The following is a 24125-nucleotide window of genomic DNA, read 5'->3' as shown; positions in this document are numbered from 1 at the left end:
TTTACTTGGGGGATTTTTTAACAATTTTTGGGAAGGGAATTATAGTTATAGTCAATAAGGTGAGTAATAAAAGATAACAGAGTGATCTAAAACTTGTTCAATTAAACAAGTAAGAAATGATATCCAAAGAAGAATCAACAGAGAAAAAAGGTTAGTGCAAGATGAAAAGAATGTGGAAGGAAAAGTAAGGAAAGGTAGAGGGGAAGGGGAAGGAAAAGGCATAGGAGAATGTTGGATCAGATAAATGTGGAAAGTGTGGACAGGAGAAAAGAACATCCTTATTGGAACAATAATAATATAATAAAACAATTTTCAATTTGCTTAGTTAAATATGTAATTGTACTTCTTGGCATATAATAAAGCTTTTTACCTAAAAGGGGGCATTCCGACTTGAGGAAAGAAATAGGTTCCAAGATGACCATGTAGAATAGTATCTGTTTAAAGAATTATTTCTTAAAACGCAAGAATGTTCAAAAGAATTATGGGTAGCCATTCTTCTCATTATTTCATAAATGGAGGGAACATCTACTGATTTCCAGTTAGATGCTATAAGTATTTTTGTTACAGCAAATAGATGGATTGCGAGATATTTAATTTTGAGGGGGAGCCGATTTGACTCAAGCGAGAACAAAACCAGTTAAGGAGACAAATCAACTACAGAGTTGTTAGGCTCAATAAATTAGCTAATTCTTTCCACAGGTCAATTATTTTAGGACATGACCAGAAAATATGTAATATGTTAGCTTTTTAAGTACAGTTCCTCCAGCATAAGTCCGAACCGTCCACAAAAATCTTCTTTAATCTGACAGGTGTATAGAACCAACGAGGTAAGATTTTAAAATAATTCTCATGAATATTAGCATTTACATTTCATTTGTATGTTATTTTAATTGCTTCTTTCCATGACTCAGGCAAAAAACATTGATTGATATCATCTTACTACTTAACCATGTGTTTTGATTTTTCAATAGTTATGTCACTATTGAAGAGTGTACATAGATTTTCAGTGTTCCAAATAGTATTTATTAAGTAATTTTCCAGAAGAGAAGAGATGTGGGAAAAAGAGAATTTCCCCCTAATATATTTCCTTAGATCTAAAAAGTTATGTATTTCCTCTTTTGGAAGGTTGTACGATAGAGTCATGGATAGAAAATTTATGATTGAATCTTTTTTCGGTCAGGTAAATAAGGCCGAACAATTGGTTATACCATTCTTTCTCCATTTATCTATAGGGAAGTCTGGAAGGGCATGGCGAAATACAAATAAAGAAAGTTTTTCTAATAGGTAACTAATTTACATACTGTAGTAACATAGTTAGCAAGGCCAAAAAAATACATTTGTCCATCCAGTTCAGCCTATGTTCCATCAGAATAAAGCCCCAGATCTATGTCCTTCTAAAGAACCTAATAACTGTAAGATACAATATTGTTACGCTCCAGGAAGACATCCAGGCCTCTCTTGAACACCTCGACTGAGTTCGCCATCACCACCTGCTCAGGAAGCTCTAGATTTTCACTGCCCTAACAGTAATGAATCCTCTTCTATGTTGGTGGAAAAACCTTCTCTCCTCCAGACGCAGAGAATGCCCCTTTGTGACCATCACATTCCTTGATATTTGTATTGTCCCCTTATATACTTATACATGGTTATTAGATTGCCCTTCAGTCTTCTTTTTTCTAGACAAAATAATCCTACTTTGGCTTATCTCTCTGGATATTGTAGTTCCCCCATGCCCCTTTATTCATTTGTTGCCCTCCTTTGTACTTGCTCTCGTTCCAATATATTCTTCCTGAGCACCGATGCCCAAAACCGTACACAGTACTCAATGTGCGGTCTAACCAGGGATTTGTACAGAAGCAGTATAATGCTCTCATCAGGTGTATCCAGACCTCTTTTAATGCACCCCATGATCCTGTTTGCCTTGGCAGCTGCTGCCTGGCACTAGCTGCTACAGGTAAGTTTATCATTAACTAGGATCCCCAAGTCCTTCTCCATGTCAGATTTACCCATTGATTTCCCGTTCAGTGTGTAATGGTGATATTGATTCCTTCTTCCCGTGTGTATAACCTGACATTTATAATTGCTAAACCGCATCTGCCACCTCTCGGGCCAAGTTGTAAGAAATGTTATATAATTTCCTCCAGGTCAAAATTGTAGATTTTATTAGCATATTCTCCAGTAGAGGGAGTGATCGGTCTAGTAAATTCGCAACAATAAGAGCTTCTAAGGGAGAATTCTCATTGTAAGACTTTTCCATTTCTGCCCAGTTGGTTTACGTTTCATCTATAAGCCATTTCCTGCTCTGCCTTACAGTAGGCCTGTAGATTTGGAAGACCAAAGCCTCCATTTCTTTTGTTCTTACATAGTAATGATTTGGCTACTCTTGGTGATTTTTTACTCCAAATAAATGTTGACATTTGCTTATGCAAGTTCTTAATCCATATAACTGAAATCTGAATTGGAACAGTTCTATAGATATAGTGAAGTTTTGGTAGGATTATCATGTTATATAAGACAATCCTACCAAGCCATGAGGTATTTGTTTTATCAAAAGTCTCACTTTTTCATCAGTTTTTGTAGGAGATTCAGATTTTCATCTAGTACCTGTTAGGAGTCAAGTTCCCGCCGCTGCACAGGGGGAATCTCGAGCCATGTCTGCTGCGGTCTCCCATTCTGCTTCAGCCGCGGTGGAGCCTGTTCAGTGGAGATGTCGGTCCCAACGTCTCGCTCAGCCTGATACTGTGCAAAGGGTTACTGCTGCCTTTCCAGGTTCTGCTTTTGTAGCCAGCACTCGTCAGCGGTGTGCAGGCTTTTCTGGGACTAAGTCCTGCTTTGCACACACTGAGCATGCCCACAGGAGGACCGCTCATTGGAGGTCAGGGGTCACATGCCCAGGCCCTGTAGCAGCTCCTATTGGACCACTTGGAAGGTCCTTGTCTGCTAGAGCTATAATAGGTTTGCATGGCCGCACGGCCATGCGCTAGTATCAAACCAAAGTCTATGAGCTCAGCGCCAGTGTGGTCATGCCTGGATGTGGTTAGGGTTTGGCTGAACTAAGCCCCTAAAATACCGGCACCTCCGGTGAGGAGTTTGTATGTGTGTATTCAGGGCTTTGACTGAAATAAGCTGCTAGAATACCGGCACCTCCGGTGAGGAGTTGTTTGCCTGTTTCTCTGACTGCATGACCACAGTTTTGCTCTGTTTGGTAGCTGTGTACCTCTGTGAGGTTGACAGGGCACAGCATCTTGTTTCTAGCGAATCTGTGGAATTAACAGAGTTCGCTTATACCGCCATATAGCACTGCCATTTGCCAGCAGCAGGTTCCTCTGCTGCACGGTGGCCCCCGGGTTGCGAACGCACCTATTAATACATATGTATATACTCGGTGAGTTCCGACAACCCTAACATAATACTAGCGCCAGAGTCTAGCTAGTAAATGGCGGACAACCAGCAATCCTTGCAGTACATCCAGCAGCTGGAGGGTAGGTTGGTGACTCTCTAGGTCACAACCTCAGCTGTGGATGTTACCGCAGTTGCTGTTCAGGCTGCTAGCGTGGCTGCAGCAACCTTGTCCACGGCCACCCCTGTTCCGACTCTCTCGCCTCCCGCTGCCGTAAAATTTTTCTGGTGATAGTAAATCTTGTCGGGGTTTCGTGAGCCAGTGCTCTATATTCCTCGAGCTCCTGGCCGCACGTTTCCCCACAGAGCGGGCTAAGGTGGGATTTATTGTGTCTCTCCTGTTGGACAGGGCGTCGGAGTGGGCTACGCTGCTGTGGGAGCGTGGCGATCATGTGGTGCAGAGTGCTCCGCTGTTCCTGAGCACTCTGAAACAGGTCTTTTTAGGGCCTCGAGTCACCCATGATACAGCGCTCCAACTGTTGGCATTGACTCAGGGCTCGTCCTTGGTCAGCCATTTTGCTGTCCACTTCCGCACCCTAGCATCTGAGCTGGAGTGGTCGGATAAAGCCCTTATCCCTATATTTTGGAGGGGGCTGGCTGACCACGTGAAGGACGCTCTGGCCTCAAGGGAGATTCCCGCCACACTGGAGGAGTTAATAGCTGTGTGTACCCGTATTGACCTCCATTTTCACAAGCGGAGGTTAGAGCGGGCCCAGTGTAGGCGGAGGTTTCGGCTGGCTCCCACCTTTGCCAAACCTTTGGAATTTCTGCTCATGGTCCCTGAGTCACATGAGGCCATGGAAGTGTCACGAGCGGGATCTAAGTCCCGGACCATTCGTGCACTCAAGGTCTGCCATGTTTGCCAGCAGTCAGGACATCTTGCCACCAGATGTTCACAGCAGTCAAGGAAACGTCAGCGTCTAGTGGTAGTAGGTGGAGGTACACTGGACACGGCGACGTTTGCCTCCAAATTGTCCTTAAAGGGGACAATTACAATAGGCTCCTTCACTCACTTGGTAGAGCTCTGTGTGGATTGTGGGGCGGGGGGCAATTTTGTCTTCTGCCTTCGCCCAATGTCACGCAATACCCCTGGTAATGCTAGCTCAACCAGTAACTGTACGAGTGGTGAATGAGTCGACACTGCCCTCACAGATAACACACCAGGCCATCCCTTTCACTCTGTCCTTGTCGCCATCTCATCAGGAGAATATATCTCTGCTCGTCATTCCTGAGGAAATTGATGAGGTCCTGTTAGGGATGCCTTGGCTACGGTATCACTCTCCTCATATCGAGTGGTCCACAGGCAGAATTTTAGGATGGGGTGAATCTTGTGGGGCTAGATGTCACAGGGAAAGCGTTCAGGTTGCTACAACTGAGGTACCCGCAGATCTATCCTCTCTCCCCAAGCACTATTGGCCCTATGCGGACTTGTTCTCCAAAAGGGCTGTGGAGACCCTTCCACCTCACCACCCCTATGACTGTCCTATTGACCTCTTGCCTGGTGCTGAGCCCCCCCGGGGTCGAGTCTATCCATTGTCTCTCCCGGAGACGAAGGCAATGTCACAGTATATCCGAGAGAATCTGGCAAGAGGATTCATTAGGAAGTCAGTGTCACCTGCAGGGGCTGGGTTCTTCTTCGTACAGAAGAGTGGAGAACTGCGTTCATGCATAGACTATAGGGGTCTTAACGCCATCACCGTTAAGAATAAATACCCACTACCTCTGATATCTGAGCTTTTTGATAGGCTACGGGGAGCAATGGTATTTACTAAATGAGATCTGTGGGGTGCTTACAACCTGATTCGCATTCGTGAGGGGGACGAATGGAAGATGGCTTTTAACACCAGGGATGGGCACTATGAATATCTGGTGATGCCCTTCGGGCTCTAATGCACCAGCCATTTTCCAAGGCTTTGTAAACAACATCTTCCGGGATATGCTTTCCACCTCGGTCGTAGTTTATCTGGATGATATTCTCATCTACTCTCCAGATATTGACTCCCACCGGAGAGAGGTTTGCAAGGTCTTCGACCTCCTACGGGCTAACTTCCTCTATGCCAAGTTGGAGAAGTGTGTGTTTGAGCAGGAGTCCTTGCCTTTCATTGGCTATATCATCTCTGCCCAGGGATTGGCTATAGATCCTGCCAAGCTGCAGGCTGTGATGGACTGGCAGGAACCCCATTCTCTCAAAGCGGTGCAACGCTTTATGGGGTTCATTAATTACTATCGCCAGTTCATTCCCCACTTCTCAACTTTGGTAGCTCCCTTGGTTGCCCTCACCAAGAAGGGAGCAAATCCCAAGTTGTGGTCGGAGGAAGACTCCAAGGCCTTTCTCTCAATTAAGTCACACTTCGCTAGCGATCTCATCCTACATCGCCCCGATGTAAAGCTATTTATTATGGAGGTGGATGCCTCATCCGTTGGTGCTGGAGCAGTCCTCTTCCAAAAGGATGCTCAAGGTCGGAAGCATCCTTGCTTCTTCTTCAAGACCTTTTCACCAGCAGAGAGGAATTATTCCATCTGGGACAGGGAGTTGCTAGCTATGAAGTTGGCTTTCTCAGAGTGGAGACACCTCCTGGAGGGAGCTCGCTTTCCCTTCCAGGTGTTCGCAGACCACAAGAACTTGGTGTATTTACAGACAGCCCAGCGGCTAAATTCTCGCCAGGCTAGATGTCCCTGTTCTTCTCCCGGTTCCATTTCACCCTCCATTTTCTTTCTTTCGTGCCGACGCTCTCTCTCCCTCTGTAGTGTCATCAGAGGAGGAGGAGCCTCGGCTTATTGTCCCTTCAGAGAGCCTGAGAACTGTGGCTCCGGTTTCGCTAGAGTCTGTGCCCTCAGGCAAGACTTTCGCTCCATCTAATTTGCGACCGGAGGTTCTCTCTTGGGCTCAGTCGTCCAGGGTGGTTGGACATTTTGGGACCAAGAGGACATCTGAGCTCTTGGCGAGGACTTACTGGTGGCCGCATAAGGCCCGTGACATCGGGGACTATATTCGGCGTGTGTCTTCTGCGCTAAGAATCGGTCTCCTCGGCAACGGCCTGCTGGGCAAGTTTACCCCCTGCCGGTGGCAGACAGGCCCTGGAAGATGGTCGGGATGGACTTCGTGGTAGGCTTACCCAAGTCTCCTAGCTGTACAGTTATCTGGGTAGTCACCGACCATTTTTCTAAGATGGTGCACTTGGTTCCGCTTTCACGGTTACCTTCTGCACAGGCTTTAGCGGCGTTGTTAGTCAAACATGTTTTTCGTTTACATGGCATGCCTGACAAAATTGTCAGTGACCGGGATCCTCAGTTTGCATCTCAGTTCTGGAGAGAACTCTGTTGTTTACTCAGCATTAAGCTGAATCTCTCTTCTGCATACCATCCCGAGATGAATGGGTTGGTAGAGAGGGCCAACCAGACTCTGGTCACATACTTACGACATTTTGTCTCCGCCAGGCAGGATGACTGGGCATCTTTGCTACCTTGGGCAGAATTTGCTTTGAACAACGTTGTAGCCGACTCTACCGGGCAGACTCCTTTTCTCCTTAATTACGGCCAGCATCCGCGTGTTCCTGTGCCCATGCCCGTGTCATCCACCAATTCTAGGGTGGCAGACTGGGCAGTGGAGGCACGTGACATTTGGGACCGCACACAGGATGCCACCCGGGCCTCCAAGGAGAGAATGAGGGTTTCTGCTGATGCACACCGGCGCCCCGCTCCGACCTTTTCTCCTGGCGACTTAGTGTGGCTCTCCACCCGTAACATCAGACTGCGAGTTGAGTCCACTAAGTTTGCAACTCGCTACATAGGCCCTTTCAAGGTTCTGGAACAGGTCAACCTTGTGGTCTCCCGTTTGGCTGTTCCTCCGCGCCTTGGTATCACTGACACCTTTCACGTTTCCCTTTTAAAGCCTGTCTATTTGTCACAGTTTTCCAAACATCTGCTGGGACATCGAGTTCTTCCACGGATGAGTTTGAGGTGAACTCTATCATGGGGTGCAAGGTGGTACGTGGCAAGAAATATTATCTGGTGGACTGGAAGGGTCACGGCCCAGAGGACAGAACCTGGGAACCTGTGGAGCACATTCGGACTCCGCTGCTCATTGCAGCCTTTGAGCGTAGCGAGGCCCAAAGAAGGGGGCCCTAGGAGGGGGGGTAATGTTAGAAGTCGAGTTCCCGCAGCTGCACAGGGGGAATATCGAGCCATGTCTGCTGCGGTCTCCCATTCTGCTTCAGCCGCAGTGGAGCCTGCTCAGCGGAGACGTCGGTCCCAGCGTCTCGCTCAGCCTGATACTGTGCAAAGTGTTACTGCTGCCTTTCCAGGTTCTGCTTTTGTAGCCAGCACTGGTCAGCGGTGTGCAGGCTTTTCTGGGACTAAGTCTTGCTTTGCACACACTGAGCATGCCCATGGGAGGACCTCTCATTGGAGGTCTGGGGTCACACGCTCAGGCCCTGTAGCAGCTCCTATTGGACCACTTGGAAGGTCCTTGTCTGCTATAGCTATAAAAGGTTCGCATGGCCGCACGGCTATGAGCTAGTATCAAACCAAAGACTATGTGCTCAGTGCCAGTGTGGTCATGTCTGGATGTGGTTAGGGTTTGGCTGAAATAAGCCCCTAGAATACCAGCACCTCCGATGAGGAGTTTGTATGTGTGTATTCAGGGCCTTGGCTGAAATAAGCTGCTAGAATACCGGCACCTCCGGTGAGGAGTTGTTTGCCTGTTTCTCTGACTGCATGACCACAGATTTTCTCTGTTTGGAAGCTGTGTACCTCTGAGGTTAACAGGGCACAGCATCTTGTTTCTAGCGAATCTGTGGAGTTAACAGAGCTTGCTTATACGGCCATATAGCGCCGCCATTTGCCAGCAGCAGGTTCCTCTCCTGCAAGTTGGACCCCGGGTTGCGAACGCACCTATTAATATATATATATATATATATATATATATATATATATATATATATATATATATATATATATATATATATATATATATATACTTGGTGCATTCCAACAACCCTAACAGTACCTTACGTAAAGAATTGGTAATTATAATTCTTAAATATGGAATAAGATGTTTTTCTCAGTTATAGGGAAATTCTTTTTCTATCAATTTTTTAGTTATGTGGTCTATGAAAAAGCTTAAAAGTTTAGATTTTTTATCATTTATTTTATAGCATGAAACTGCAGAGAAGTCTCTTATAGTAGAAGTAATAATTCTCAATGAATTGGTAGTGTCAATGGTAAAGATTAGTGCGCCAACCACGAATAGACTTATTTTATGTTGCCTAAAGTTAAATGGTATTCCCTTTCTTAGTTTTTTTTCCCACCTCAAAAGTTTTCAGTTTATTTTTCAACTGAATTGTACATATTATTGGTGATAGTACAGATGGAAAAATTTCTAAAATGATTTTTCTTGGCATGATTTTTTTTACATGAGAAAAACCTGGCATTTTAACAGGGGTGTAGACTTTTTTATGCACTATATATACAGACACATATACCATATGTATTTAATTTACAAAAATATATACATACGCAATAATATGCACTGACTCTTACCTGGAAGAAGTAAATAGAGATCCATTGACTCCTCCAAATGTGGATAGAGCAACAGATATTGGCATTATCCAGGCCATTACACCTAGCAATTTTTCACCAAATGTCTGAGCAGAAAAAAAACAATAATGAATGAGATATACAGACATACACTACTATCTGGACAAAAATATTGAGACACCTACACATTACATATACAGGAGCTTTTATGACATACCGTACCATTCTTCAACCCCTATTTAAAAAAATGTTAAGAAAAAAATGCAATGATTTGAAAATCCCTTATAGCCGTGTTTTATTCACAGCAGAACATAGACATGTTTCCATTTCACTTGGAAAAATAACTCATTTAGAAATTGATGGCAGTAAAGCATCTGAAAAAAGTTGGGACAAGGTTAACAAATGGCTGGAACAGTCAATGCATGATATCAGGAATATTTCCAGAAATTATTATTTCAATCCACAATTGCAAGTGAAATCTTTATCACACAAAAGAATAAGCCATATGACATCAAAATCCAGAAATGACTCCGTCCTATCTGGTGGTGAGGGACCATCCAGCTTGCTATCCCCATGCTCAGTTCAAAAGCCTGTATCTCTGATAGTAGAGGGCTGCATTAGTGTCTAAGGCATGGGCAGCTCACACATGTAAAAGGACACTATCAATGCTGAGCATTATATAATGGTTTTAGGACAACATATGCTCCAAACCAGACAAAGTCTATTTCAGAAAGTCAATGCTAAAACACAAAATGCATCCATCACAAGAGCATGGCTTCACAGAAGAAGTGGTCAGGTGATGAACTGGCCACCTGTAGTCCAGACCTTTCATCAAAGTAAACAACTGACTCATTATGAAACAAAACATCCATCAAAGAAGATCCAGGACTATGGAGTAGCAAGAATCCTACATCAGACGAGAACAGGACAACATTCTTTCTCAAAACTCCAGCAATTGGTCCCCTCACGTCCCAGATGTTTACAGACTTGTAAAAAGAAGAAGGGATGCTACACAATGGTAGATATAGCTCTGCTCCAACTTTTTTGAGATGTGTTGCTGCCATCATTTTCTAAATGAGATAATTTTCCAAATGTTCCATGTTCTGTTGTGAGTAAAATACAGCTATAGATTTCCAAATCATTACACTCTTGCTTTTTTTACATTTTACACAGCGTCTCAACTTTTTTTAAATTGCGGTTGCAAATCCAGGCATTAGTATAGAGTTGGCCCATCCTTTTCAGCTAAAATAGCTCCCACTCTTCTGGGAAGGCCTTCTACAGATTTTGTGGTGTTTGTCTCTGGGAATTTTTGCACAATCATCCAGAAGAGCATTTGTCCAAACACTGAAGTTGGACAAAAAGACCTGTCACAGTCTCCATTCTAGTTCAGCCAAAAGGCATTCTATGGGGGTGAGGTCAGGGCTCTGTGTGGCCACTCAAGTTTACAAACACATCAAACTCCCCCAATCATGCCTTTATGGAGCTTGCTTTGGGCACTGGGTCACATTCTTGCTGGAACATAAAAGGGTCTTTCCTAAACAGTTCCCACAAAGATGGAAATGCACAATTGTCCAAAATGTCTTGGTATGGTAAAACATTAAGATTTTCATCAATAGAAATAAGAGGCCTAACCCAACACCTGAAAAACAACCCCATAGCAGTATCACTCCTCCACCAAACATTACAGTTGGCACAATACTGTCAGCGAAGTAACGTTCTCCTGGTATTTGGCAAACTCTGTCTGGTCCATTAGACTACTAGATAGAGAAGTGTGATTCCTCATTCCATGGGACATGTTTCCACTGCTGAGTCTGGTGGCGGTGTACATTAGGGCACTCCATCATACTTGGCATTGTGATTGTTGATGTAAGGCTTACATGCAGATGTCTGACCAAGGAACACATGCTATGAAGAGTTTTGTAATGCCAGTGGAGACGGGAGCTTTGCAGTTATGGAATCAGATGAGCAATGGAGGCTTTTACGCACTATACACCTCAGCACTTGGCAACCTTGCTCTCTAACATCATGTGGTCGCCATTTCATGGCTGACTTGCTGTAATTCCTAAAGGCTTCCACTTTTCAATGACTCCGCTCACAGTTGTTCATGGAATATTTAGGAGAGAAGACATTTCATTAACTGACTTGTTACATCAGTGTCTCCTATTACAGGATCGCAATGCTATCAGTGAGCTCTATAGAACGACCCATTCTTTCACAATTGTTAAAAAAGAGGACTCCATGGTGAAAGGGGAAGTGTTACCAAAACGGGCGTCGGGGCCTGGGAACCCCTGCCTAACCCTTGGCCTATGCTCTAAACTCTACACTAGAGCTAATGTAATTCATCTATATGCTTATGTGCTTTTTCTCTCCTGCCTGCACTGTCACTTTATTTAAGATCTATATGCTGCCTACCTCCATGCACTGCCGGACTTTGTTACTTTTGACACTGCCTGTTTGCTACTCAGGGACATATACTGCTGACAGCAACACATACCTTTCTTAGAGCTTTGTCCTTTTCACTGTGCTTATCTTTATGCTGAGTGTTTGCACCGGGCCCTTAGATATTAATTGTTACATTTACCCTGCTGTATATATTTGTTATCATTATCGTGCTGACTTCTATGGGTATTTTTTGTCAGGCCTTCTCCCACATTGTGTTGCTTTTGCTTTTAATATTTTGCTATCATATATATTCCCTAATAAAATGTATTTTTTTATACTCAAAGTGTTTATCTTGCTTGCCGTCCTTTACAAGTGTGAATAGGTATGGTTGGCTATTTTTGATTTGCTATTGCTACGGTAACACTATTTTTTTTATTTGGATCATACATTTATGATTTAATACCTGCGATAATGGCATTGAAGGAAAAACCTGATTTCAGTTATTAAAAGTTGTGTTCCAATACGTTTGTCCAGGTATATCCATATGTCATAAGATTAACTTGGCAACCTGTGACATATACTGAATAGAATACCACACCATCGGCAGCGTATAAGACATACTGATGTAGAGATACTCACCACAGCCACGGCATTGGAAGCCAGTAGCTCTTGAGGGGACATGGCTGTCACATAGGCAATGTTAGCAAAAACATAAACAAAGGTGACAAGTGGAATAGAGATGAAGATGGCACGTGGGAGGTTCCTGGTGAAAGACACAAGAATTAGCCAGGTCTTGCCACTGGGGATGAAGACCTACCTACACATGATCATATTCCGTAACTGTGACCAATTCCATAATGTTCATGGATCTGTGCATAGTTCCGTCTCTAGAAAAGCCATCAATGATTTATGAACAGGTTACTCTGGATCACCGAGAATGCAGAGCGGTGGCATGTGATGGCTCCGTCATTCTGCATGGTAACCTGTGACACATGTGACATGAAATGACATGTCCATGTGGATTTTCCATAGCAAAGAATGAAATGTGCATACTTCCAGGTGTATATCAGCTACAGAAGTAATACAGATTTCCTTAATGGAAAAGAATCACCTGTAGAAATAAGGAGTAGTCTTTATATTTAATATCGCAGATAACCACCAATATTCAGCATTACAGTTCTGATTATTCATTACTTTCCCAAACTGTTGAGTAATAAACCTAGTTACACATGATCTGCTCTCACATTTGTTATGGTTTTTCCTTCCTATAGAGGAGGCATAATAAATTCAGCCAGCAGGTGGCAGCATTACACAGTGATGTCTTCTCATACACAGGCGACTATGGCCCAGGAGACATAATTCCACTTGGGGTAAGGACGGAATATAGATGGAGCCAAGGCCGACTTCTGATTTATGCAGTTCTAGTGCATCCCGCTTCATATTCAACTTTTCTTCCTCCTCTTCCAAAAGTTATAACTTTTTTTTTTCATGTTTTGCCCTATAATGTTATATGAGGGCATATAGGAGGGAGCTTTAATTATCACCATTTTGAAGTCCTTACAATTTTCTGATCTCTGTTTACTTAATCTTTTTGGGAGACTAATAAAAAAGCGATTCTGCCATTTCACTTTTTTCACTTGTTTACAATATGGAATAAATATTATATTTTATTAGTTCGGACAGCTAAATAGATAGTGACACCAAATATGTTAATTTGTTTTATATTTTTATTTATACAGGGTTTTCTTGCTTATAAAAATATTTTTGTTTTTTTTCTTGGGTCTTTCTTCACTGCATTGCTTGTACAATACACTGCAATACTGTAATATTGCAGTGCACTGTAAAATTACCAAGCACTGCTGAGATTCATAGATGTACAAACATGGCAGACATGTGGGCCTTCTATAGCTAAAACAGTTATTTCCTGTGATTTTTCATTGGAAAGAAATACTTAGAATATCTATTTCATACATTCCATATTCATCCTTACTTGTAGGGATTCACCAGCTCTTCTGTGACATAGTTAAGAAAGTTCCAGCCACCATATGCAAAAGATCCTTGAAGGAACGCCAGCGCAATGAGACCAATGTCCGGCTCCTGGAAATTCTCGAAAGCATTCTTTGGTTCCAGCCAGAAATATTCCCCTGATGTAAGATAGGCATCACAGTAAGTGCAGGCACATTGTGAACAAGTAACTTATATTTCCTCCAGAATCTTATTGACAACTGCATGTCTCTGAACAAACCAACATGTACTCCAGCGTTACTCATCCTCATGTCTACATGCTACGTGGTCTGTACAGATCCCTGCCTTTGGCAGGACTATCCAGCATGGAGTCACAGGCATTCTGTGTGCTGCCATATGGTGTCTACATACAGAACCATATTACGGAGCTATTCGTCCTCCACAATTCTGCACCTAATGGGAATGACAGTTGGATTCATACAGATTCCTACATTGAAAAGAAAACATTGTCTATCCATATAAAATCTATATTTTATGATGAGACTAGTGATGAGCGAGCATGCTCGTTGCTCTGGTTTTTCCGAGCATGCTCAGGGTTCTCTGAGTATTTTGGCATGCTCGGATGACGCAGCTGCATGATTTGCGGCTGCTAGCTAGCCTGAGTGCATGTGGCGGTTGCCTGGTTGCTAGGGAATCCTCACATGTACAGTATTCAGGCTGTCTAGCAGCCTCAAATCATGCAGCTGGGTCGACAACAACTAAATCTCAGAGCACGCCGAAATACTCAGAGACCACCCGAAATACTCAGACAACACCCAAAATACTCAGAGAACACCCGAGCATGCTCGGGAAAAACCGAGCAATGAGTACATTCGCTCATCACTAGATGAGACCTTTAGAGCATGCATGGCATCAGTCATATGTATACAAAGACAGAAACATAATGATTGAATACCCTGCAGTAAAAAAAAATAAACAGCAATAGTGCATGAAAATAATATAGGGTACTTGGTTAACGTTTTTTTATCAAAAAAATGCAAAAGCCAATCCACCACCTTACCATAGAAAGGTATATTTTCTGCTTGATATTATAAAATTCTGTAGTGGTGCATTACATAAAATCATAGAAGAGTGTGGGAGACAGGTTAAGAAGTCACACCTAATAAATTAAAGGGTTTTTCCATCACATAAACTGAAGCCATTCACTAGACTATACCATCACTAAATATACGTATATATGAGTTTTTATTTGTTATAGAATCCTAGAATGTTAGAGTTGGAGGGGACCTCCAGGGTCATTGTGTCCAACCCCCTGCTCAGCACAGGCTTCACTAAACCATCTCAGACAGATATCTCTCCAGCCTGTGTTTGAAGACTTCCATTGAGGAGAACTCACCACCTCTCGTGGCAGCCTGTTCCACCACACTTTGATCACACTCACTGTCAAAAAGTTTTTTCTAATATCTAATCTGTATCTTCTCCCTTTCAATTTCACTCCATTGCTTCTCGTGTTTCCATGTGCAAATGAGAATGATGATTCCTCTACACTGTGACAGCCCTTCAGATATTTGTAGACAGCTATTAAGCCTTCTCTTAGCCTTCTTTTTTGAAAGCTAAACATTCTTAGATCCTTTAACCATTCCTCATAAACCTGGCCCTTAACATGCCCTATTAACTCTCTCAGCAGTATACATGCTGGAGCCTGCTTTTCTGGGCTTACATCACTGAGGCTACCAGCCTTGATGACACATATCTCCCCCCGAGAACCTGTCCGGAGGCCAGCTTACACAATATATATGGATGCAGAGCTACACCAGCAGTTTGTTCCCTTCATTCTCAGGATCATGGGTATCCCAGAAATTCGTCATCAATCATTAGTCTTGGCCCATCCTAGAGAAATCAACCTTAGGTTATGTGCACATTTTGAATTTTTATTCTGTTAAACCAGAGAGATATGTGACACAAAATAGTTAATAAATAACATTTCCCACATGTTTACTTTACATCAGCACAATTTTGGAAACAAAATTTTTTTTTGTTAGGAAGTTATAAGGGTTAAAATTTGACCAGCGATTTGTCATTTTTACAACGAAATTTACAAAACCATTTTTTTTAGGGACCACCTCACATTTGAAGTCAGTTTGAGGGGTCTATATGGCTGAAAATACCCAAAAGTGACACCATTCTAAAAACTGCACCCCTCAAGGTACTCAAAACCACATTCAAGAAGTTTATTAACCCTTCAGGTGCTTCACAGCAGCAGAAGCAACATGGAGGAAAAAATGAACATTTAACTTTTTAGTCACAAAAATTATCTTTTAGCAACAATTTTTTTATTTTCCCAATGGTAAAAGGAGAAACTGAACCACGAAAGTTGTTGTGCAATTTGTCCTGAGTACGCTGATACCTCATATGTGGGGGTAAACCACTGTTTGGGCGCACGGCAGGGCTTGGAAGGGAAGGAGCGCCATTTGACTTTTTGAATCAAAAATTGGCTCCACTCTTTAGCGGACACCATGTCACGTTTGGAGAGCCCCCGTGTGCCTAAAAATTGGAGCTCCCCCACAAGTGACCCCATTTTGGAAACTAGACGCCCCAAGGAACTTATCTAGATGCATAGTGAGCACTTTGAACCCCCAGGTGCTTCACAAATTGATCCGTAAAAATTAAGAAGTACTTTTTTTTCACAAAAAAATTCTTTTAGCCTCAATTTTTTCATTTTCACATGGGCAACAGGATAAAATGGATCCTAAAATGTGTTGGGCAATTTCTCCTGAGTACGCCGATACCTCATATGTGGGGGTAAACCACTGTTTGGGCACATGGTAAGGCTCGGAAGGGAAGGAGCGCCATTTGACTTTTTGAATGAAAAATTATTTCCATTGTTAGCGGACACCATGTCGCGTTTGGAGAGCTCCTGTGTGCCTAAACATTGGCGCTCCCCCACAAGTGACCCCATTTTGGAAACTAGACCCCCCAAGGAACTTATTTAGATGCCTAGTGAGCACTTTAAACCCTCAGGTGCTTCACAAATTGATCTGTAAAAATGAAAAAGTACTTTTTTTTCACAAAAAAATTCTTTTCGCCTCAATTTTTTCATTTTCACATGGGCAGTAGGATAAAATGGATCATAAAATTTGTTGGGCAATTTCTCCCGAGTACGCCGATACCTCATATGTGGGGGTAAACCACTGTTTGGGCACACGGCAGGGCTCGGAAGGGAAGGCGCGCCATTTGACTTTTTGAATGGAAAATTAGCTCCAATTGTTAGCGGACACCATGTCGCGTTTGGAGAGCCCCTGTGTGCCTATGCATTGGAGCTCCCCCACAAGTGACCCCATTTTGGAAACTAGACCCCCAAAGGAACTTATCTAGATGCATATTGAGCACTTTAAACCCCCAGGTGCTTCACAGAAGTTTATAACGCAGAGCCATGAAAATAAAAAATAATTTTTTTCCTCAAAAATGATTTTTTAGCCTGGAATTTCCTATTTTGCCAAGGATAATAGGAGAAATTGGACCCCGAATATTGTTGTCCAGTTTGTCCTGAGTACGCTGATACCCCATATGTGGGGGTAAACCACTGTTTGGGCGCACGGCAGGGCTCGGAAGGGATGGCACGCCATTTGGCTTTTTAAATGGAAAATTAGCTCCAATCATTAGCGGACACCATGTCACGATTGGAGAGCCCCTGTGTGCCTAAACATTGGAGATACCCCAGAAATGACCCCATTTTGGAAACTAGACCCCCAAAGGAACTAATCTAGATGTGTGGTGAGGACTTTGAACCCCAAGTGCTTCACAGAAGTTTATAACGCAGAGCCATGAAAATAAAAAAAAAAAATTATTTTCTCAAAAATGATCTTTTAGCCTGCAATTTTTTATTTTACAGAGGGTAACAGGAGAAATTTGACCCCAAAAGTTGTTGTCCAGTTTCTCCTGAGTACGCTGATACCCCATATGTGGGGTTAAACCACTGTTTGGGCACATGCCGGGGCTCGGAAGTGAAGTAGTGACATTTTGAAATGCAGACTTTGATGGAATGCTCTGTGGGCGTCACGTTGCGTTTGCAGAGCCCCTGATGTGGCTTAACAGTAGAAACCCCCCACAAGTGACCCCATTTTGGAAACTAGACCCCGAAAGGAACTTATCTAGATGTGTGGTGAGCATTTTGAACCCCCAAGTGCTTCATAGAAGTTTATAATGCAGAGCCGTGAAAATAATAAATACGTTTTCTTTCCTCAAAAATAATTATTTAGCCCAGAATTTTTTAATTTTCCCAAGGGTAACAGGAGAAATTTGACCCCAATATTTGTTGTCCAGTTTCTCCTGAGTACGGTGATACCCCATATGTGGGGGTAATCTACTGTTTGGGCACATGCCGGGGCTCGGAATTGAAGTAGTGACGTTTTGAAATGCAGACTTTGATGGAATGCTCTGCGGGTGTCACGTTGCGTTTGCAGAGCCCCTGATGTGCCTAAACAGTAGAAACCCCCCACAACTGACCCCATTTTGGAAACTAGACCCCGAAAGGAACTTATCTAGATGTGTGGTGAGCACTTTGAACCCCCAAGTGCTTCATAAAAGTTTATAATGCAGAGCCGTGAAAATAATAAATAAGTTTTCTTTCCTCAAAAATAATTATTTAGCCCAGAATTTTTTATTTTCCCAAGGGTTACAGGAGAAATTGGACCCCAAAAGTTGTTTTCCAGTTTCTCCTGAGTACGCTGATACCCCATGTGTGGGGGTAAACCACTGTTTGGGCACACGTCGGGGCTCAGAAGGGAAGTAGTGACTTTTGAAATGCAGACTTTGATGGAATGGTCTGCGGGCGTCACATTGCGTTTGCAGAGCCCCTGGTGTGCCTAAACAGTAGAAACCCCCCACAAGTGACCCCATTTTAGAAACTAGACCCCCCAAGGAACTTATCTAGATATGTGGTGAGCACTTTGAACCCCCAAGTGCTTCACAGACGTTTACAACGCAGAGCCGTGAAAATAAAAAATCATTTTTCTTTCCTCAAAAATGATGTTTTAGCAAGCATTTCTTTATTTTCACAAGGGTAACAGGAGAAATTGGACCCCAGTAATTGTTGCGCAGTTTGTCCTGAGTATGCTGGTACCCCATATGTGGGGGTAAACCACTGTTTGGGTGCACGTCGGGGCTCGGAAGTGAGGGAGCACCATTTGACTTTTTGAATACAAGATTGGCTGGAATTAATGGTGGCGCCATGTTGCGTTTGGAGACCCCCTGATGTGCCTAAACAGTGGAAACCCCTCAATTCTAACTCCAACACACCCCTAACCCTTATCCCAACTGTAGCCGTAACCCTAATCACAACCCTAACCCCAACACACCCATAACCCCAACACACCCCTAACCCTAACCACAACCCTAATTCCAACCCAACCCTAGCCCTAAGGCTATGTGCCAACGTTGCAGATTCGTATGAGATTTTTCAGCACCATTTTTGAAAAATCCGCGGGTAAAAGGCACTGCGTCTTACCTGCGGATTTACCGCGGATTTCCAGTGTTTTTTGTCCGGATTTCACCTGCGGATTCCTATTGAGGAACAGGTGTAAAACGCTGCGGAATCCGCACAAAGAATTGACATGCTGCGGAAAATACAACGCAGCGTTCCCGCGCGGTATTTTCCGCACCATGGGCACAGCGGATTTGGCTTTCCATATGTTTACATGGTACTGTAAACCTGATGGAACTCTGCTGCGGATCCGCAGCGGCCAATCCGCACCGTGTGCACATAGCCTAATTCTAAAGGTATGTGCACACGCTGCGGAAAACGCTGCGGATCCGCAGCAGTTTCCCATGAGTTTACAGTTCAATGCAAACCTATGGGAAACAAAAATCGCTGTACACATGCTGCAGAAAAACTGCACGGAAACGCAGCGGTTTACATTCCGCAGCATGTCATTTCTTTCTGCGGATTCCGCAGCGGTTTTACAACTGCTCCAATAGAAAATCGCAGTTGTAAAACCGCATTGAAATGCGCAGAAAAAACATGGTAAATCCGCCATAAATCCGCAGTGGTTTAGCACTGCGGATTTATCAAATCCGCAGCGGAAAAATCCGCAGAGGAACAGAATACGTGTGCACATACCGAAACCCTAACCCTACCCCTAACCCTACCCCTAACCCTACCCCTAACCCTACCCCTACCACTAACCCTACCCCTAACCCTACCCCTAACCCTAAGCCTACCCCTAACCCTACCCCTAACCCTAACCCTAGTTCTTACCCCAACCTTAGTGGAAAAAAAAAAAAATATTTTTTTTATTGTCCCTACCTATGGGGGTGACAAAGGGGGGGGGGGGGTCATTTACTTTTTTTTTTTATTTTGATCACTGAGATATAACCTATCTCAGTGATCAAAATTCACTCTGGAACGAATCTGCCGGCCGGCAGATTCGGCGGGTGCACTGCACATGCGCCCGCCATTTTGGAAGATGGCGGCGCCCAGGAAAGAAGACGGACGGTCCCCGGGAGGCCAGGTAAGTATAAGGGGGGGGAGATCAGGGCACGGGGGGGGGCGTCGGAGCACGGGGGGGGGGTGGACCAGAACACGGGGGGGGGGTGGATTGGAGCACGGATTGGTAGATCGCTGTGCGGGCGGGTGGATCGGAGCACGGGGGGGAATCGCTGTGCGGGGGGGGATCGCTGTGCGGGGGGGGATCGGAGTGCGGGGGGGTTTGATTGGAGCACGGGGGGAGCGGGCAGGAGGACGGGGGAGCGGAGCACAGGACCGAGGGGAGCAGACCGCAGATCGGGGGGCTGGAGGGGCGATCGGAGGAGTGGAGTGGGTGCACATTAGTGTGTCCAGCCATGGCCGATGATATTGCAGCATCGGCCATGGCTGGATTGTAATATTTCACCATTTTTTTAGGTGAAATATTACAAATCGCTCTGATTGGCAGTTTCACTTTCAACAGCCAATCAGAGCGATCGTAGCCACGAGGGGGTGAAGCCACCCCCCCTGGGCTAAACTACCACTCCCCCTGTCCCTGCAGATCGGGCGAAATGGGAGTTAACCCTTTCACCCGATCTGCAGGGACGCGATCTTTCCATGACGCATATGCTGCGTCATGGGTCGGAATGGCACCGACTTTCATGACGCAGCGTATGCGTCAAAGGTCGGGAAGGGGTTAAACTATAGTGGAAAGTACAAAGAAAAGACGGGAGCGGCATCATGTGCACATATCCAGCTACATTATACCAGAGACTAAATCTTTTCTAATCCTACATGCCATACATAAATGTATTATGTTGACCTACCTTTGCAGATCTGGACAAATCCCATAATTATGATCAGTCCCAATGCAAGCAGCTTCCCAGCCGTAAACATGTCTTGAACTCGAGTGGCCCATCGTACACTGGCACAGTTCACCCAGGTGAGCAGCACTTAAGAAAAACAGACAAATAGAAACTATTTCAGTCACCCATAGGTGTTCCCGGACGCGACAAGCTCTCATATGTTCCACATATTACTCAAAATATTTGTATGATTAATACTTTTGATTTTCAGGTGTTGTAATATTAAGCAACAGTTAACTATGTATATATCTACAGTAATGTATGACTGCTTGTCTCTCCCCTATTCCCATAGGGGCATTTCCTTTATCCCTCCTTGCCTTCATTCCCTACCCTTCCCTTTCCTCCCTTCCCATTTTCCTTCCTATCCCTTTATTCCCCTCCCCCCTCCTTCCCTCCCTCCCCAAGTTAATATAAAATTTCAATAAATTTATTGGAAAAATAAACTATTTCACATACATTTCTTGCTGACAAGCCATTTTATTGCCTATCCCTGCTGCTTTTTCTCCTTAACAAGTAGGTTCACTCATTTACCTTGTATTTAGGTGCTACATTTACTAAAACTAGCCTTTATTTACTTACTCAGGCTTGAGAGAAGACGGGCATGTGACAAATGTCTTTACTGCACATTTTGCACCTAAATGCAATGTTTGTGAATGGGCCATAATATACAACACTGGTGCAGTAGGTGCACACTGCACATGGGAAACTCATACAGAAGAGTAATGGCTGGAGATGCTAATGCCCATATTGATCATTGTTTTCAATGGGTTTGGGTTCTGGTTCAAGTTCGGGTACAGTTCTGGTACCTGAACCGAACTTTACAATGTCCACAGGTCTGCTCATCCCTATGGATGAGGCTTGTGTCCTTACTTTGAGGCTGGAGTCACACTCAACGTGTAAAAAAAATAAAATAAAAAAATCGGCCCAATTTTGACAGCCTAGAATCGCATCAATGTTCTCCGTATGAGGATCCGTGTGTAATCCGTTTGAAATGTGATGATGCGATTTCCTCACATCTAGTATCCGTATGGCATCCGTATGCAATGCGATTTTAACATGAGCTTTTACATACAGCAGTTCTATGTCATTGACACATCATTTTGAAACGAAATAGTCTTCAAAACATAAAATAGAAAAGATATCTACAGAGTAGATATGTATATATACACTTCTCCAAAAAATAAAAGGAACACTAAAATCTCACATCCTAGATATCACTGAATGATATATTCCAGTTGTAAATCTTTATTCATTATATAGTGGAATATGTTGAGAACAATAAAACATAAAAATGATCAATGTAAATCAAAATTAATATCCCATGGAGGTCTGGATTTGGAATGATACTCAAAATCAAAGTGGAAAATCAAATTACAGGCTGATCCAACTTCAGTGGAAATGCTTTAAGACAAAGAAATGATGTTCTGTTGTGTGTGTGTGGCCTCCACGTGCCTGTATGACCTTCCTACAAAGCATGGACATGCTCCTGATGAGGCGGCGGCGGATGGTCTCCTGAGGGATCTCCTCCCAGACCTGGACTAAAGCATCCGCCAACTCCTGGACAGTCTGTGGTGTGAGGTGACATTGGTGGATGGTGCGTTACATGATGTCCCAGATGTGTTCAATCGGATTCAAGTCAGGGGAACGGGCGGGCCAGTCCATAGCTTCAATGCCTTCATCTTGCAGGAACGGCTGACACACTCAAGCCACATGAGGTCTGGCATTGTCCTGCATTAGGAGGAACCCAGGGCCAACCGCACCAGCATATGGTCTCACAAGGGGTCGGAGGATCTCATGTTGGTACCTACTGGCAGTCAGGCTACCTCTTCCACCTCTAACCGCTACCTCTTCTGGAGTGGCTGAGTGCTGATGTTTTTAGCCGGGGGGCAATATCCATGGTCCCTTACAAGGCTATTAATATCAGCCCGCAGCTGTCTGCATAGCCTTTGCTGAATATTTATTATGGGGGAACCCACGTCATTTTTTTGCGGGGTCCCCCATTTTAATAGCCAGTAAAGGCTAAGTATACAGCTGTGAGCTGATATTAGTGAATTGGAAAAGTTTTTTTTTTTACATAATAATAGCAACGATCATTTATGTAGAACTGAATGTGCTGAATCTATATTTCGAATAACAATGGCAATGAGATCCACCAGCCAAATGTTTCTCAACTCACATAGACACCCTGAATACTGTATTGCGGCAAAGCACACAATGACATACATATTGTTTGGCTGCATATACTGCATAACCTCAGAGGATTGGATCAGTTGCACATATTGATCTGAATACATCATTCTGCAAGACTTCCTGAGTGCTCAGCTCTGACACATATATAGCTGCACATAAAGCACGGCTTATTATACCGTCACAAGACTCACAAATCTTTCTGATCAGATGCAGAGAAGACGAGGCAACTCGCCAATTTGCTAACCAGCTATGGCGTATTTCCAGTGCCCATATTGAGGCAGGTCAGACACAACACAAATGATCCACAGGGAATTTACTGAGAGCTAACAAGGACACTTCCTTAAGAGTCACATCCGTGCATGTGGTGAAAGGGCAAAAAGGAGAAAAGCTGCACCCACATGGAGTCCAGAACAGCTCTCTCATGCCAACACCCAAAAATGTGTCCCTGAGACATTGCGATAATGGATAACGAACCAAGACAAAATGCACAGATAATAAGTACTATATGAAATGGAAGAACGCAGAACTACGCGATAACATATATGAGGGGTGTGTATGGAATACTATGTGCAGTGACTGATAAACAGAGGACAGCACAACCCATCCCCCATCACCATCTCACTTATATCCTTTGTTGGATACAGGAATCACCATCCTGTTGTTTACTGTCCAAACATGCAGGGCTTCTTTATGGGAACATTATCCCCTCTACATACGGTACCTATTCCAAGATTACTACACACTGTTTTTCTTTATAGTATCTATGTATATTTACTCAGGTTTATTATTTACTCAGGTTTATTTAAACATATTTATTGAGTCTAAAGCAACCATCACCCTAAAGGCATAAATAACCAGAAAGCAATCTAAAACCTAAAGTAGCCATAAAGCAACCTACAGCCTAGAGGAATTGTAATGCAACCTACAAACTAAAGTAACCACAAAGCAACCATCACCCTAAAGGTTTAAATAACCATAAAGCAATCTAAAACCTAGAGTAACCATAAAGCAACCTATACGCTAAAGGAATCATAAAGAAACCACAATCTGAATGCCTAAATAACCATAAACCAATCTACAATTTAAAGTAACCATATAGCAACCTGTCACCTAAAGTAATTGTGAGGATTCACAAGGAAAAAACGAAAAGTGGACCCACTGGACCGTGACGATTATCCCCTCACGGACGAGCTGACCTGATGGAGCGCCCCCTATACAGGGAGAGTTAGGGGCAGGCCTGCGTGGGACTATCGCCACGGAGGCTGTAGGACCAGGACGAAATGGAGAAACCAGAGGAAATACAGGACCAAAGGAAGAGAAGG

General features: G+C 43.7%; 1 protein-coding gene across 1 annotated transcript in view; it reads right to left on the bottom strand.

Annotated features, from left to right (window-relative positions):
- SLC7A8 (solute carrier family 7 member 8) overlaps nucleotides 1-24125 on the bottom strand; it is an 81245-nt gene that overhangs the window by 5472 nt on the left and 51648 nt on the right. The window contains exons 5-8 of the mRNA XM_069761818.1: nucleotides 20575-20700; nucleotides 13310-13463; nucleotides 11959-12082; nucleotides 8941-9044 (exon numbers count right to left, since the gene is read on the bottom strand). Coding sequence (XP_069617919.1) covers nucleotides 8941-9044; nucleotides 11959-12082; nucleotides 13310-13463; nucleotides 20575-20700 — 508 coding nt within the window. The remainder of the gene's footprint in view (nucleotides 1-8940; nucleotides 9045-11958; nucleotides 12083-13309; nucleotides 13464-20574; nucleotides 20701-24125) is intronic.

This window comes from Ranitomeya imitator, chromosome 1, assembly GCF_032444005.1.
Source record: "Ranitomeya imitator isolate aRanImi1 chromosome 1, aRanImi1.pri, whole genome shotgun sequence".
Lineage (NCBI taxonomy): Eukaryota > Metazoa > Chordata > Amphibia > Anura > Dendrobatidae > Ranitomeya > Ranitomeya imitator.
Note: the sequence above shows the minus strand (reverse complement) of the source record. Positions and strands in the feature narration are given on the sequence as shown.